This window comes from Cryptomeria japonica, chromosome 9 (assembly GCF_030272615.1).
Source record: "Cryptomeria japonica chromosome 9, Sugi_1.0, whole genome shotgun sequence".
In the NCBI taxonomy this organism is placed as follows: Eukaryota; Viridiplantae; Streptophyta; class Pinopsida; order Cupressales; family Cupressaceae; genus Cryptomeria; species Cryptomeria japonica.
Genome location: NC_081413.1, coordinates 610,973,913 through 610,992,994, shown reverse-complemented (window position 1 = coordinate 610,992,994; position 19,082 = coordinate 610,973,913). Strand labels below are relative to the sequence as shown.

The following is a 19,082-nucleotide window of genomic DNA, read 5'->3' as shown; positions in this document are numbered from 1 at the left end:
ACAAAGAAGGTCCCCAGTCTCATCTATCTCTGTAATGCTGAGCATATATCGCCACACCAGTAGGCATAGGCTGGATCATCCCAAACTATCTCAGAATGCAACTAATCAACTGTCGCTCAACAATGTAAGGAGTTTGACCAATGAGATATCTACTCCGCATCATAAATGGTAAGGTCCATGCATCATCCATCCATGGCTCACAACCAACATATGGTCTCCAAGTAATGCTATCCAATGAATCAAGCACCCAATGCCAATACTCCATCTTACCTAGCTTATGTTGAGTAAGGATACCTGCATAAAAATATACATATGGTTATCTCTCTCCACGAACTCTGTGATGGATAGGCCGAGTAATAGCAATGTGCTCCCAACACAAGATCTACAATAAAGTGCATCTTGTAGACAAACTAGCACTCTCATCATACACCACCTGGTGAAGATCATGATATAAATGTGCGAGCATGCAAACACCCCAAGCATATCGAGTATGATGATGCATCATAATCAGGAGAATCTCATCCCATCCAACAGAAAAACCTCGCGATCGCCTATCAGGACAAACAAATCCTCCAATCAAACCAACAAGAATAGCAAGAAGCGTCTCGTAATACATCACCATATCCCCCCAGCGGATCTCTCCTCTACCAATGCTATCATTAGCAAACACAGCTCTTCAAGCCTCTATCCCAACATGATCCTCAAAATCATTCTGCACTAACTCGCCAGTCACTAGGATGTGCAGAATCCTATAGACTTCCTCGAGTGTCAAACTAATCTCACCCATGGGCAAGTGGAAAGTGTTATGCTCACTATGTCATCTCTCAGCTAACACCATTAACAATCCTCTATTATGCGTAATCTCAGGCATATACAACAAATGGCATAAACCACAAGCATCTATATGTCTAACCTCTGCCTATGTTAGCTCTGGCACTAAATGTTGTACTACCGGTAATTTCTCCCGACACTGGAGAACATCACGTTTCTCCTATTTATGAAGAGAAATCAATCAATCATCAAATCATCATCTATCTATCAAAGCAAACTGAAGCAATCTATGCTATCTATCTATCAAATCAAACTGAAGCAATTTACGCTATCTATCTATCAAATCAAACTGAAGCAACCTACACTATCTATCTATCAAATCAAACTGAAGCAACCTACGTTATCGATCTATCAAATTGATGCAACTTAAGCTATCAAATCATTTTAAAACCTATCAGTCATGGTTTTCTATTAATCACTGAGTTCAATCAAAACTCTACTAGAAGCTCTTGCATCAGAAACTAAATCGATTTCTTAGAGCTACTCAATCAATCAATCAATCAATCAATCAAATCAATCACACAATCACTCAATCAGGTCCCTATTCATCATCAATGCACATTAAACATGTTAAATCTAATCATCAAAGTGAATTTTGGCCTTTGCACTTATCAAAAACATCAATTTTGAGCATTTGCGCTATCCTATTGAGCATATGCACTAAATTTAAATGCAAATGTGTTAAACTAATGCATTTGTGCTATCTTTTTGAGGAAATGCACTAACTCTAAAAGCATATGCGCAAAACAAAGCAAAAGCACTAACTTTGGCTACAAAAGCACTAACAAATGAAACATTTGCGCTATCCCATGCATATGCACTAACATACTTAACATATGCGCTAACAAAAAGATCATTTGCGCTAATATATGAAAATGCTCTAAACCTAATTGCATATGCGCTAAAACAAATTGCAAATGCGCTAAATCAATGCCGGAAAAAAAAAAAAAAGTGCCTAAAAACATGAAAAGTCAAACGAAAAGTTGAAAACAAAGCTTGGGATAAGATACATACTGGATACCCATACTCGGCAAGTCACTGATATCGCAAACACGCTCAAATCGATGGTTCTCCATAGGAATCATCATTTTGCCACCTCACCAAGAATATTTTCTTCACAAGTTGACAAGGATAACAATGAAATAAAAATTAACCTTGGTTAATTTTATATTTACTCTTTGGAAGTGTAATTAATGCTATTCAATGGGGCAATTTAATTTGTTTTTTACAAATGAATTTAATTGACTAAATTTTTTATCAAATATCATTAGATTAATCGTTCAAACTAGAGTTTTCAACAATTTCACGATCAATCTCTTGAGGGGGCACACAATCAGGATTTTCAATCTCCATCAGGCACATTATTGAGACTTGATTTAATCTTTGAAACAATGTTGTCTCGACATCATTTCAAAGAGGGGCAAAATGTATACACATAAAAATGGCTATGAGCAATTAAATAAATATTTTAGATTTATTTAATAATTATTCTTCTATTAAATTGTTAATTTGAAAAGATTAATTTATTTAATTCATTTTCGTGTCTTTCTATTAATTAATATTTTATTAATTAATTCATCTATCCTAATCTTCTAATTAATTAAATATCTAATATTTAATTATCTTTTTAACCAAGTTAATTAAATATCTAATATTTAATTATCTCCTCCAAAAAATTAAATATCTAATATTCAATAGTTATTCTCCTATCCTATAGTCTCAAATATTAAATAATTTTTTGAATTATTTAATCCCCCTCTTCCAACTCACCTTCCATCTCCACTTCATCTTTCCTTTGCCAACTCATCATTCACCATTTATCTCCAACCACCAAAATTAATGAATATTGTGTATGTACACATATTTCATAACCATCTTCTATATTCTCTCCAACATCCCCTACATCTTAGGAAGGACTTGAGTCCACTTGTCCTATCATGCCTAAATTTCCTCTAACCATCCCTAGATTCTCTCAGTCAACAACCCAGTCAAGGTGAGATGAGTGACACTTGCCTTCTTCTTCCCCCTTTCTCTCAACCTTCACCTTTTCTCACAACCATCCAAATCTATAGATCTGAACATGATCGTTGATCTAAGCCACATCATCTAATCCTCTCAAGGTCTATAAAATCAAGAGCTTCAGTTGAGAGAGAGTTAGACTTCAAGAGACTTCAAGTGCATTTTCAAGCAAATCATTTGTAAAACTTATGCATCAGTGAGTTTTAATCTTGAAGAAAATAGAAATTATCATTTAGCATAATCATTTTAGCAAAATCATGTAGTATTGCATATCATAGCATCAGTTAACTACCAGTTATCAGTCCATTCTTCATATGCCATCTTGGAAGTTATCAGTGCATTGTCTGAGAGCCCACCATCTGCAACCAGGAACAGTGGAGTTAGGACACAATGAGACATAAAACATGAAGGTAATATTAGTATTTTTATTTCATATGTATTTCAGGTAGTTTCATTGGTTGAGTTTGGATTTCCTGTAGTATTTCCATTTGTATTTTGCGAAACTAACTTATTGCAGGTAGCATTCTGAGGATGAAATTCAAGTCGACACACATACATATGCAAGTAATACTTTTTAAAGTAAATATTCTACTTCAGGCTATCAACAAGTTCGTGTTCCACCATATTACAAAGCAAACATTTGAATCTCAAAATTTGATGCCATTTATTGGTGACTCTAGTGCTAGGCAATAGATTCTTGACACAATTCATCTTCAAAGAGCCCAGTAATATGGGATTTAATCAAATTTTTCAGGAAGGATGTGAAATGGACATGTTCAATCATAATCAAGCACTTATGCTAAAATGAGTGCTAAACCTTACATGAAATTGTGAGTGCCCAAACAATTTACAATGCTATATACTACATTCAAAGGAATTCAATATTTGGATATAACCATTTCCCTTTAGCATGGGTTCCAAAAATTTCAAATTGTGTATCTAAGGTTAAATATTAAGAACATCATCCTAACTAAATTTATATATGGATAAGTGATAATTTACATTAATTGATTTGATTACACATATTGGACTTTTCAATATACAATTTAGTCTTGATAGCCATGGTGGATAACAACTCAAAATTCAATATCTACAATTTCTTAGTATCATATCTAGCATAAGACTAAATGTGCATCAATCAACTTGTACTAGACTTAGCTCATATATTATACATTAACTAATTGGCATCTATTTCCCCTTTCAATATCTTTTCTAATATTTTAAAATCATGCTATAGGCCTAATAATCATCAAGGAAGTTTCATATGCCTCCATTGATAAATAGTAGACTCCTAATGGTGCTTGTCAACACCACATTGTCTATTAGACATGAAAATAAACACCCATGCAACCATTTTCTATATATAATATCATGGTTATTGAATAAATATTCATAAGAGAATACATCTTATCCTTTTATATGTATGCTAATAACATCTCTATTAAGCATAAATAACAACACCCAATGGACTTGAACAACCAACAATCAACATTTATTATCAAATGCTCATATTAAAAGTACACTCTTTGACGTAAAGCATTTATTGGCTCATATCAATAATCTACAATAAGTAATTGGCGTTTAATGGAAAAAATTCATTGTTATTCATACACTAACATTTATTGTCACCCAAAATGTCTCTTTACTTTTACTATATGATTTAATAACTAAGCTACAAGGAACCCTTAAAATTCAACCCTTGTAGACTAAACCCCACACTGCTCCTTAGTACGATGGTTTTTACTCATTATAAATGCTCTTAGGTGAACAAATATGACGTGTCTCAAAGACTCATTTTTAGGAAGGATAAATTTTGAGAAACCAAAACAAGATCATGATCTTCGGCATGATTATTGTTGTGGTTCCACCCCAAACACTACTTTTTAATTAGTAAAATAATATTTTATTATAATATTAATTTAAGTAAAATTCTTTCTCCTAATTTAAAATATATAAATCTTTCTCTTTTGTTCTAAAATTAATTTAAGTAAAATTATTTCTCCTCTAATTTAAAATATATAAACCTTGATTCTCTTATTGTATTTTCAACATATATTTAATTTCAATCACAAATTTTGTATTAATTGTATTATTAAAACCAACTCTTTATAACATTAGAAAACTTAAAATTCCCTTGCATCAAATATACAATATTCATTTGCTTTCTAGGTTCAACATAATATGAATTTCAATCCCATAATCTATTTGCTTGGTCCAAGTATATTCTCATATGAATTTCAATACAAACATCCATTTGCTTTTTCCAGGTATTTTATAATATGCTTTTAAACGAGGGGTGGGCCAGGAAGCTTCTAAAGAATAAGAAAAGATCAATCCCACCAAACAAAAGCCGAATCATGAGACTTATGTTTTGTATTCTAGTCTACTTTCAATGCACCTTTGGAAGAAAGTCTAACATATAAAGTAAGGTCGGTGATTATTGTACAAGCTATCCTCAAAAGACTCTTTCAGCTTTTCTGATTTGCCTTGACTAAAAAATGATCGTTCATATGAAAAACAAACGTGCTCTTGTTATTATTCATTCTATAAATTGACCATACCCCAATCCACACCATACAAGCATAGAATTCCCAAGAGGAAGAAAAGTTGTAGAAATATTGAGAGAAGAGACAATGGTGGCAGGAAGCTTTACTGTGGAAGTTGAATCTTCAGTGGAGCCAAAAAGGCTGTGGAATGCAACTGTGAATGACTCCCACAACTTGTTGCCAAAGCAAGCCCCAGGGATCATAGCAGCTGTCACAATTCTTCAAGGAGATGGAGGTGTGGGAACCATTCGGCAAGTCGATTTCACTCCAGGTAAATCTTTGCTTAATGATATCAGATTTTCACAATTCATGATGATTGATGTTGTTTGTTTTGAATTAGATTGTGCAAGAGATCTCACACACAATCTAACTCAAATACAACAGAGATAAATCTTTTCTTGTCAAGACAACATACCAATTGTTTATGTTCAGGCCTTTGATACCCTCTCTTGCATAGTAGTCAAAGAAGAAAAGATCTTCAAATATTATCTGGTGACCTCGCAATGATGTCTAGAAGTATTTTTTTGATTAAGATAAAAATGGATTTCGAAAGGGTTTGAATCCTTTTACTGTTAGTTTTGGATTAGATTGTGCGAGAGATCTCTCACAAAATCTATCCAAAAACAACACCAATATCTTTTCTTATAAAGACAACTTGCCGGCTGTTTAGGTTCAGGCCTTTGGTACCCTCTCTTGTGTAGTACTCAGAGAAGGAAAGATCTTTGATTATTGTCCGATGATCTCATTACAATGTTTAGAATTTTTTTTTTGATAAAGATAAAAATAGGTTTTGAAAGGGTGGGGTCTTTTTAAAAAATAGAGCAGACTAGAGGTATTGTTGCTGATGCTATATGAAATTGTTGTTGCAGCCAACAAGGATTTTAGCTATGTGAAAGAGAGAGTGGACCAAGTTGATGAGGACAACTTGGTTTTTAGTTTCAGCCATGTGGAGGGAGGAGTGTTGGGGACAAAATTGGCTTCAGCAAACCACCACATGAAGTTCAGCCCCAAAGCAGGGGGTGGATCCATTGCGACTTTTACAGTCAGTTATGACAGCCTCCCTGGTGTTCTCCTTGATGAATCCAAACTTCAGGAGTTCAAGGCCAACAGCATTGGCTTGTTCAGACTGGTGGAGCAATATCTCCTTGCCAATCCCACTTTATATTTATAAAGTATCAGGATACATTTCCTTTCTCAGTGGTAGCAGTGCTAAGTATGTCTCTGTTGTAAGAATGAGCTCATGTCATAACTCTTTCTTGCCTTATGTATTTATCGTCAGTATGTGTGACTAGATCCAAGGATATTGTCATGAATTTGTGTGACTAAATCCAAGGATATTTCTAGATTCAAAACCCTAGAGTCTACTAACAAGTCACAAGCAAGAAAGTTGGGGGTATTCCACACAAACTGGTCATTTACACAAAATTGCTTGAAATCCTTGAAACCCTAGAGGCAATTAAGAGGTAGACATGTATACTTACCTTACAAGTTTGTAATTTTTACAGACCTACCCAATGGTGCAATCCTAGACACGGGGTCTTTTTACAAGCAACATATTATAGTAACCATAATTCTGATCAACATGCCCAATCCAAAATGGAGGAAAATCTGTTGACATCAATTTATTTCTCTTTTATGTAGCTCATTAAAACATGCACTAGAAAAACACAGTGCTTCAGGAATACAAAATCTGTGGCTATCCTATTACAAAATGTTTATCTTAAAAAAGCTTCTCATCAAATTTCATATTTTGTTCTTATTCTTGTTCATGTAACTTCTGTGTATAGACTATTTTGAATCATTTACATTCTGTATTTCTTCATGTTCTATATTTTTTCTTCTAAATTCAGGCCCCCAACTTGCTCTATTTCTGTGTTCTTATTCAAGCCCTTCCAACTTTTTCATTTGTTATCGTTTCCCTGACTAGCACAAATCAGATCTCTGCATGAAAAATAATGGAAATCTTTTCCCAAAACTAGTCTCACAACCTCTTAGTGATTCTTCATTTGTCTAGCAGGAAAAGCTTTTCCTCCATCATGATTCAAATGGTCAAAATATAATGGAAAAACACCCACATGGCCAGAGAATTCCTTCGAAAATATTTGTAGATTAAATCAAGCAAAGGATAAGAACTAATGCCACAAACTATGGGAAAACTTAAAGGTCACAGCTAGGGGGGAAATTATAGCAGAATAGTATTTAATGGAAAAAATAATAATAAAAAGGTTAACGAAGTATCATATTTTTGTGAATTATCATTTTTAGAATCAATTTGTATTGTTAAACGTAATATTAATTGATGAAGGGTATCCACCAAACTCGCACATATACAATTGTTAGCTTTGTAGAAGCATAAACTAAAATGAACGTGAATCTTCTTCTTAATTTCATTAAAAGAAACGTGTACAAATCTAAAATTACCACCTTCAAGGGACTTAAGAGCATTTGTAATAGTAGCTAGGGATGTTATACACCACTTGAACACCAACTCTAAAAATAACAAACACAAATCTTAATAGCAATGTAAGAAGAATGTACATAACAACTTACTATCTCTTCAACAAAAAGCATTTCAAATTCAAAATGACATCAAATAATGGTCCATGACCTCTTCTTACAACAACATGAACTATAATACATCAATTATGCAAACCCACAAGTATGGAATGAGACAATATCACAACATTGTAGCTACACCTACAATTTGGATCGAAGACCTTCAACGCCAAAGATCTTCTTGATGTGGAAACTTGTAGCTTCATACACCTTCAAACTCAAAACAAATGTGTTATACATTTATGTAGTAGACACCTCCTTGACCATATGCTCCTATTTTGTGCTTTACTTCAACTTCTCTCTCTCTTTTCTGTCTTGAATGAGTTATTTTTCTCAAATTTTCATCTTAAATATGATGCTAACAATTCAAAATGATGCAACTCTATTTTGGACATGGCATCTAATTCTTCTAAACTATTCCACAAAAATCCAATGCCCAAATTTAAAAAAATAACAAAACATTTTTTTTATTTTACAACCTAACTCTTGTTTGGAGATTCTTTCCAACTTCCACACAAAAAATGGTCAAAATAGAACTTCAATAATATGTCATGGGCATGATTTTCATGTCCACTCACAAGATAGTGTAATAAAAGACAACATGCAAAGCATCTTCATTGAGTTCTCTTCCGTAACTCTTGTTGGCATAATCATAAATGATTTCCAAATTCAAATTTGATGATCCGTCAAATTTCAGTGTCCTATATGCGAAAATATTTAAAATATAATAAAATAATAATTTTCACACACAAATAACTCTTGATTATTGATGGTAACAATAAAACTCATTACTAGATAGTAAAATTTATTAACTAGACCTACAAAATAATTTATCAAAATAAAATAAATATAAATACTAGAAAAATATTTTTGGGTGATGTTAGGTCCCTAATATTTTACATAATGGTATAGCCATAATATTATATATTCATAAATGCAATAAGTTAAGCACTTGTGGCATGCTTAACCTTAACATTAGTTATAGTTAGTACCATAAATACTCTTAATTAAGATGAAGGGGTATGTTCTTACATTGTAAAGCTTATAATAAAGATGGTGATGTTTCTCTAAAATCATCATATCATCAAATATTAAATGCAACATTATTATCAGATAATATCATAACAAGTGATATCAAAGCTATGATTTGGGCTAACATTTTTGTTTCCATCATAATTTCTAAACTTGTATAAATTTGGATCTAATTTTTTTCAACTTTTGAGATATATATTAGATAAGCTCTAAAAAAAAATCAAACTTTGATGGTATATTGTTAAAAAGTTACTAAGATTTTATTATTTTCTATTAATTTTCTCTATAGGTCTCAATTTTTGAATTTTTTTTTTAAATTGACATTATTTGAAAGCTTATAAAAAACTTAGGTAGGTCTTTGACATTTCATGTCACTTGGTTGAACTCTTGTAAAATTTAAGGTTTATCATGCATATCTAACAATATATTTTGTTGACTTATTCTAAAACCCCTAGGTTTTCTATACTTTGATTGGTTTATGTTTTATTTTGAAGTTGACTTGCTAATCCTAGTTGCCTATAACTAAGTTTACGAACCTCTACATTTGTCAATTAGCAATGGTCCAAGGTTTGTCAAACTGTCAATTAATCAAAATGTTGATAAGTGTGCTAGATTTTATGAAAATATTCTAAGGAACATCCAGAAGATATGCTTTTTTGAGGCAATGGCTATACTCCATACAAAACAACATTTGATCAAAAACACAAATTCGCATAATACAGTTGTTTTACAATGAATTTTTTGTTGTAAAACAAAATTGAGAAGACAGATTAAGAGGATTCAACCAATATAAATTGCATAAAAATCTATTGTGATTTACAAATTTTGTATTTTTGATCAAGTGTTGTTTTGTATGAAAAATAACTGTCTCCTTTTTTTGGATTGATAATTTATGAACCTATTGATTCATCAATGAAATGCAATCAACAGTTTTATGGGTTTGCAAACTTCTTCGTTTACCCAAAGCAAGGTTCGTTGAGAAAGACCATCCGGCCAAAAAAGGTAAAGCAAGGTGTCATACACGAATCAGATTCTTATTACATCAAATGTATTCCTTGTATTTCAATTTCTGTTTTGAAGGGAGCTATGAGGTTGCAAATTTGTGCAATGCTAATGTGTGTCCTCGATCAAATGGTACACATTTCTCCCATGCTCTCCCTTTATGTTGCAAGATTGGGTGATGAACCCAAGTTTCAAGCTGCAAAACCACAATATTGCTTCAAATGTCTTCATCAAACACTCTTCTACTAGAACTGCGTGGTGACTTTTTACTGAATCACATTCCTCTTAGGCATCACAATCTTTTAAAGGTGGCCCTTCCCATGCTTGGGATGTTACAAAATGGGGACGTGCCTTTCATCCACCTATTGTCTATGCTTCCATCTAGTGTTAATGTGTGAAGGTAGAACCATGTGGTGTTTTAGTGTTCATTCTAGAAACACATCACAAGATTAAGGAATGACTTAAACCACATACACTAAGCTTACACTTCTAGACTTAAAAGTGTTAAACACTCAGAGTTGATTGACATTTTCTAGGCTTAATATGCTGCTTAATGTACGTGGGCACACTAAGAATACACTTCTACACTTAAAAGAGTTAAACACTCATAATTGACTAACATCCTCTCGATTTAATATGTTTCTCAGTGTGTGTGGTTTAAGGCTAGCCAAAGATTAAAAGTCTGGGCCTAACGTCAACTGCTATGGTGCAATATGGTGACATGCATCCTCCTACTCAAAGGAGGTTGTCTATTATGTGGGTCTATGTTGATGACATGTTTAGTTGATTCCTGCATGGAAAATATTGATGGTATAATAATTCTTATTGCATCACATTCTTTAGATCAAATATATTCAAATCTATTCTATAATGTGATCATTGTTGGTCTAGCCTACACCATTTGGATCAACTATCCACATTCAAAATTGAAGAATGATGGTCTGAGAACCCTTTCTTAGCAAGATCAAGTAGTAATGGTATATTTGGATGATGCCTATCATTTTCATGATCTCTTTGACACAATTACATCTATGTCCATCCTCCAAAGAGTGAAGAAGGCTCTAGTGTGATGAATCTACAAAAGTTACACTAGTAGAGTATTCATTGAGGTAGTTTGAGGTTTCATAAGTAGAATCACCATTAAGGCCCAACGATCTCTCTAATTACCTTTTTCAATCCTTGAAGGTTATATAAAGTGTTTTAAATGCTCTTGGAATGGATCTAAGGGATAAAAATGGCACTTATACCTCATTAATTGTTGTAGGCTATATTTTTCTGTTTTGAACCCCTCCATAAATCATGATTTTGTGGGTGATCTTTCTCTTCCTTACACTCAAATTTAGGATTTTTAATGCTTGGGCATGATTGGGTGGCATGCATCTCTTTTATTGCCTTCATCAGCTACTTGAGATTGGATTTACTAGAGGCTTATGTTAGATCTTCTAGAGGATGTGTGTTGCCAGGGTTTCATGCTTCTCACATGTCCTAGCTTTTCCTAACATCCTTCCAATTATATGTAGGTTGTTGAGCCTCATTGTAATGGTTATTCCTAGTTTCTCTAGCAAAAATTATATTTTATATGCATTCTATAACTATAAATAGGCTTATGCCTATGTATCAATAAAAAAACCATTTAACCTCTTCTCTTATTTGGATACATTGTGTAAATAATTTTTATTTTCATTATTAAATGTGTATTTACTAGATTTTGTATGCCTATATATTGTGTTAAACCTACACTTGAAGGTGTTGGTTGTGAACCTTTCCTTTCCTTCCATCAACCTATCAAGCACTAACCCTCATATATACCCTTGGAAACTAGTGATAGAGAACTGTGTAACTTAAATGAACTAACTATTTTCATTGATACTTTGAGTTGCTTAAGGTAGTATTTAAACACTTTCTAGTCTTGGTGCATCAACTCCTTTCATTTTCTACATTCTCTCTCTATTTCCTCTTACAAGTTGATAGAAATGGATTAGCTATAGGGTTATTCAGTGGTGGGTTGGACCAACACCTTTGCATCTAGACTAGAAAGGAATTCACCATTCTCCGAAGATTCAGCGTCAGTTTAGCAAAGTTTTCAAACTTTTAGGTTATTTCTATTATGTCATTGGAATGCTAGACCTAGTTCTAACAAGGTGTGATTTCATATGATGACAAAAATTGTAGTGTTTAATCATCAATAGGTTCACCTAGTTGATATTCTTTGAACCTTTTCATTCTTGAATCAATTGTTATGAAAAATACACTAATATGTTTATAAACTTTATTAAGTTGTGGCATTGTGACTAGACTAGGATGACTCAATGAGGTTCCTTCTATGAAAATAAGCCTTGGTAATATAAAAGTGGTCCTTTACTTATTTAAATAGTTAAAGAATAAAATAGAATAATGTTATCCATTGTTCAAAGCTAGTATATGTAGGTTATTTCTTAGGTTAATTTAAGATTCTAATTGGTAATGATTAATAGGTTTCATCGAGCCTTCTTTAGTGTGTCTTATGTGAATGGATATGAAAAAAAACCTTTTGACAAATCTCATGCCTTCTAAATTATTTAAGTTATTCTTATGAGAGCAGTTCAAGATTTCTTTTTTATTCAAGTTAGATAATTGGTTTAACTTCCTTCTCAATGTTTCTTGATTATTTGTCTATGCATCTATTACTATTTTTGTTTTATCTTAAATAGTTCAACTTAGACTATGAAAATATTTTTTCCAATGATAATTGACTCACTTTCCTTGAAATTTACTCTCAAAACCTTGAATTTTATTCATTAATGATTTAAGGTTTTAGCCCATCTATGAACCTATACAATCTTATCTATAGCCTTTCTCTTAGAAATATTATAAGGAAGTTCAATGGTTTGTTGGATGTTTGAAGTGATTGTTGCAAATGTGTGCTTTAATGATATCCGAGAGATGTGTTGGCATTGATGTCAACATATTTCTTTGTTTGTGATAGTGTTGCAGTGGAGGTCAGCCAATTGGTTTGTTCAGCATGTTGATGATCAAAGCTTGCAGATTAAAGGGTTTGTAGAGGATAGTGTATAGATGATTCAGTGCAATTTTTCAGAGGTCCGCGTGGAGATTTGAGTGAGTTATGGTTATTTGTGTTGTGGTTGGTTTTTCTGTTGTTTAGTGATGACAGAGTGTCGGCAATTTGATCTGCATTGCTCTGCATTGCAATATCTCAATCTGTAGATTTGGAGGAATGTTTGGGACATTAATGTGTGTCTTCAATCCAGGTGGTTCATGGTTTGGAGCTCTGCAAGTGATTTTTCCAGGTTGACAATCATTGCAGTTAGTGTTTTGGAAGTTCGGTATAATGATGATATGATTCTAGTAATTTGAGTTGTTGTGGATGTTGTGGTGCTAATTCATGATGCTTGTGGATGTTTCTGGATTGTGTACCTTTTGTGTTGGTGACCTGCATTGATCGTTGTGCCCATAATTGATAATTTTCTTTGATGTGTTGGTGTTCTTCATTGTTTTGGCCAACTAGATGCTTGTAGTGTGTTGTGGATGTTCGATGCATAATTCTTGGAGGTGTTTCAGATTTGAGGCATGTGATATGGGTTTGTGCTATGTCTTAGTTTACATTTCTTGGTCTACATTTGATTTTGTAGAGTGTATGATTATATTTTTGTAATTAGGTGGTGTGTGTGTTGAGACGACCTTGTTGATCTTGTCAAGGTTGATGTTATGTATAGATAAATGTAATATATTTGTAATTGAGAGTGTCATGGATGAGTGTATGTGCGAATAATGTACACATCTTTTGGAGGTAGAGAATGTTAGGATTAATGATAGTCCCAAAGATACTAAGAGGGGGGGGTGAATCAGTATCTAACTGGTTAACATAATATTTAACCTTATTAAGTTTTTTGCATTTCAAAATAGTGTACCGGTAAATAAGAATTAATGCAGTAAATAGAACAAAATTGACAGTATAGAAAACACACCATAACACAAGATGTTTAACAAGGAAACTCAGTGTGGGAAAAACCTCGGTGGGATTTGTGACCCACAATATTCACTCACTAGCCAATGAATAAATATTACTTACAATGAAGGGCTTGCACATGCAGGAAGGCCAACTGCCTAGAGCTCACTGCTCAAATTACAAGATAGAAGTCTCACTGACTTACAAAATGGATTATGAAAATCCAATACAATGTACTGCTTCAAATCAACATCAACTGTGCTAGGTTCAGTATTGGTTTAAGCTCATTCTATAACCAAAACCTTCGTTGTCAACTTATATCTCCTTATACTTAAATATCATTCATTCATGCTATCCTTCTATCATACTTCTTGCTTCTTTTTAAAAAATGACCTATAAGATCTCATACATATATATGAGTCTTTTACAATATGCCATGTTGTCTTTACAAAAGATAATTACATTAAATACAATAAACAAAAGTTTATTCCCTGTCGGCTAGAGTGTCGATATGCATTGTAGCCGCTGTCGGTGAAGTGTATGTCAGTGTATGTAGATGTCTATGTCGGTGTCGGTGCCCGCCGATGGCTTTACCAGATGAATGTCAGGTGGTTGCTAGAAGGTTGCCATCAATGACAACACCATCATTTCTCATTGGAGTGTAGAATGCCAACAGAGAAGAAGACTGAAGAGAAGTTGTTATGTGCTTAACCATAACTGTTAGGGGGAGTAGTCAGCTTTGAGAATTCACAGAATTTTTTATATCTATGTCATATCTTTGGCATTGATGTCAAAGGGGGAGATTTATATGTGAAAAATAATGTTTATGGGAGAGATTCAGATCAGATTCAGATTGGACTGCACTCCTCTAGTGTTGCCATCAGAGTCAGTTTTTCATGAGAAATGTTTTGGCACTTCTTGGCACTTAGATGTTTTTCTTTTTCACATCTAGTGTTGCCATCAATGCCAAAGGGGGCGATTGTTGGAAGTATGGAATAATTGATTATGGGGAGATTGATTATGTGTTACATTGATGTTTTGTCATTAATGTCAACACTAGTTGGTATGGTTGGTTACTGACAGACAGGTTTTGGTTAGCGGCAGAAGGGACTATCTGTTGGACACTTCTGTCATGTTTGGATCAATGGAGAATGTTTGGTTTTATGTGTTACATGTTCCTAGAGCATGTTTTTGTCAGTTGGTATTGACTTGGTGATCGGATTCTATCATACACTCTAGTAAGCCTATACCGGTAAGGGTTTAAGGTTTTACCAATAGAGCTTTTACTGAGAATATTTGACAAGATGCATAAGTGGTGTTGGTGCAGCTTCTAGATGGAATTCAGGATGCAAAAGGTGATCCCTGATCATGCTTCAACTGGTTGAAGACATCGCTTTGGTGTGGTGAACCCAGAATAGGTCCGATGCCTATCTAGGTTATGGACCAGTATCATGTTAACGTGTTCTCTACACGTAACCTAGATGATTTATGGATTGGTTAATTTTGTTTTGGTCTAAAGCCGACATGGCATATCATTGTAATATGGATGTATGTAACGATTTTATTGTAATATCTTTTAGGTGGCCAACCTAATTGGTTTAGGCCTTAGGGTTTGTATAAATCAATGTAAGATCTCATTGTAGATCATGGCAACAGATATGGAAAAGGAATGTAATGTGCGAATAATGTAATATCATTCAGGCAGAGGATTAGGTCTATCATTGATGATCAAATTGGGTTTATGTAAGAGGTCAAAGGCCTCCAGTATTGAGCTTAACCAGGACTCTAATCAGGCATGGTAGATGCTATCTCTGGCAGTTCATTATAACAGATTGTTTTCCAATTATATTGAGGTGGTTATAACCTCTCTGTAGTCAGTGAGACTCTTTTGTAATGAGCAGTGTGCTCTAGGCAGTGTGTCTTCTTGCATATGTAGGCCCCTCATTGTATCACATACTTTCTACAAAAGTATCATCTGACTGTGGGTAGGTTTCTCACTGTGGTTTTTCCATTTACCGGGTTTTCCATGTACAAATCATAGTGTTATGTGGTATGGTTGTATTGTGTTGATTATCTATTTCTTTGTTAAGTTGTATTGTTTACCGGTATCTGTTTCTACCAGTATCTATTTCTATTATTCCAGTATTTAATGTTTATGTGCTCCAGTTAAAGGTTTTAAAGTGGGTTAATTGATATAATATGTTGACAACTAATTCACCCCCCTCTCAATTGTCCACCGGTTATCCTAACACTTGTTAGTACTCTATCATATCCACTTATTGTGGAGTAATAATTCCACCTTCGGTGGGTGATCCACTTCATGTGGAATATTTTATTGTTTCTCCTACCTACCACACCTATTTCCTACCTACCCTTGTTTCTTATTGAGCCACATGCCATGTTTGTGTGCTCACATATCCATATATCCTTGCCTATATAAGCAAGCAAATATTCATTGTATGTAATGCTTGATGATCCATCAGTATTTTCATCTTGATAGAATACAGTTTATTCCTATCATACATTTTGTTCTCTCTTATTTGTGCTTTCAATTGCCTCTAGATCTTGGAAAAATCTCATAGTTATTCATGTGTTCCTGCTATGTATCACATTCAGTTGGTTTGGGATTTGATGATCCAAAAGCTATCACTTGTTCTATTAAGTCTTTTGGTTATCAGTGAGGGTTTCACCGACAGAGCTTTGTTGAAGATCTTTTGATGCTATGCATAAGTAGTGTTGGTGCGGCTTCTAGAAGGGATTCAGGATGTTGATGGTTATCATGTTCATGTTCCAATTGATCGGTGGTATTGCAATTTGTTGGTAGTGTGTTGTCATTGATGTCAACCGGTATGAGATGATTATCGGTAGAAGAGATCTATATGCAACACCGTGATGAAGGAATACAGAATGTGATATCTTGGATATCACCTTGTGTTACTAAACACTGGTAAAGGAAAGGAAGGTAACATAAGAGGTCATCTGTACACAAGCTAGTTCCTGACTTGTGTGATGAGATGGAGAAGTGTTGTGAGTAGTTGCTTGTGATGAAGAGGCAGAGTGTTATCTGAATCACTTCAACACTGGAAGAGAACAAAGAAACCAGTATGCTATGAGGTTGTAGAACAACAAGACTCCACTGGAAGAAGTAGCAATCATCTTGGAGGAATAGTTAAAGGAAGTCTGAAGTGGTTGTCACTCTGACAAACAGGTAGAAGAAGGAACATCCTTGATTAGGAAGAAAGGATGCATAGATGTAAGCAGAGGACATCTATAAGTGGTAACCGATATGTAAGTCTACTGGCTATATAAGCAAGGTGTAGTCGCAAAAGGCCTCTCTGTTGTGGAAACAAGCACACTAAGGACCTATTAGTTGGAAGTCCGGTTTGAGAGTTCCATTGATAGATCAGATGGAAACAGACATGACAAAGTAACTCGTAGAATGGTTGAGACTGGAAGGGTTGGAAAACCAACCGCAGTAAGGAATCGGTAAAGTGGTTTGGTTGGCGATTATCCCTTGACTGATTGGTAGTGACAAGCTGGCAGTTTGTTGCCCTAGAGTCAACATGGAAAACTCGCGCTTGGATAAGGATAGAATGTACAACCAAGGGGTTGTTGCAGGGGTTGGTCAATTTTAATGAAAAGTCACTCAAATCATGAAACATGTTGCAGAAGGACAACAGAGGGTTGAGGCTCGAGGTCTGGATGACAACTACGAGCCAGCTAAGAGAGTGAGAGGAATGAGGCGATGAAGGAAATAGCCCGACAGATATTTTGTGACCAACTGAAGGATTTGCTGAAGAAGTAAAAAAACAAAAAAGCAAATCACCAGGATTAAAGGGTGTGATCAAGGAAACACGACTATGGCGGAGATATGCATACAAATGTCAGTAGGATCAGATCTTGCATATCTTATTGGATTTAGTTTGTCTTGAAGAAGGTGAAGAAACCCTAGCCACCTGAGTTTTGAATGTGCATTTGGCGAGAAATCTGGGCTACAAGTAAATGGGCTAAGAGATTGTTTTGTTGCTACTGAATAGAGTGAATATTGTGTTATTGCAAACTTGTAAACTTTTGCAAGAAGAGACAAGATTAGCCAAGTGCTCAACAAGTAAGAGAGGGATAGTGAACTTGGTTGAAGCTTTCAACTAGTTGGAGAGACGAACTGGTAGCAACCACACTAGCAGAGTGTGAAACCGATGGTGTGCAGAGAGTGAGGTGCAAGTCCAACAGATAAGCAGTAGGTGCAGAGCAGGGAGAAGAGTGAGTCGATAGAAGAGGAGTATTTCCCTGACAGAGTAAGATATATGTTAAGGTTGCAAGATTCACTTGTAACATGATAATAACTTATGTATTTGAAATCTGAACTGTGAACACTGAGTTGTAGCTCAGTGCAGGGGTTGGTGCTCCTTTGGGTTGTAGCCCATAAATCTGTTAGGGGTTGTAGCTCCTTGGGTTGGTGCCCTAAATTGTGTAAGCATGTTTCACTGTGAGGTTAGATTGGAGGAGTAGACTCTAGCAACATTGCTCACTGAGGTTTTTCCCACATCGGGTTTTCCTCGTATATATTAGTGCTATATGATGTTTCCTTGTGTGTGTGTGCTTGAGTTGGTTTTCCGTACTAACCGGTAAGTCTTCCCTATGCTTGATTTACCTATCAGTTTCATCCACAGGAGAAAGTCTAGAAGAAAATATTTAAGAACCACTGATTCACGCCCTCCCCCTCTTAGTGGTACATTGTGTCTAACAATTGGTATCAAAGCCTAGGTTCCTAGTTGGAAAAGTGTTCTCCAACTTGGGTAGTTTCGGGCCTATGGACACAATGGTTTGTTCAACATCTACATATGCTCCAGTTTTTTATGGCTCAATTTTTTTCATTTGGAGTTGTAGAAAGGAAGTTTTTCTATCCTATTTAGGATTCGATGTATGGATATCAGTAGTTGAAGGTCTCCCTAGAAAGATCAGTGTTCCTACTGGAAGTGTAGAAGAAAGAAGAAACATGTGCAATGAAGAAGCCATGCAGGATATTTTCAGTGTGCTCATCGGTGATGTCTCTTCATAGGTTGACAGGTGTAAGACAACAAAGAACTTATGGGAAAGATTGAAGAAGCTCTATGGAAATGAACCCTCAATAGTAGATCATGTATTTGAAG

The 19,082-nt window shown here is 34.6% G+C and overlaps 1 protein-coding gene across 1 annotated transcript; it reads left to right on the top strand.

The window, feature by feature from the left end:
- The first annotated feature begins 5,421 nt into the window (after positions 1-5,421).
- LOC131042840 (major allergen Pru ar 1) lies at positions 5,422-7,133 on the top strand. Its single transcript, XM_057976164.2, has 2 exons — positions 5,422-5,667; positions 6,266-7,133. The coding sequence occupies exons 1-2, from the start codon at positions 5,484-5,486 to the stop codon at positions 6,565-6,567; spliced, it is 486 nt and encodes a 161-aa protein (XP_057832147.1). The 5' UTR covers positions 5,422-5,483; the 3' UTR covers positions 6,568-7,133.
- Positions 7,134-19,082: the final 11,949 nt, after the last annotated feature.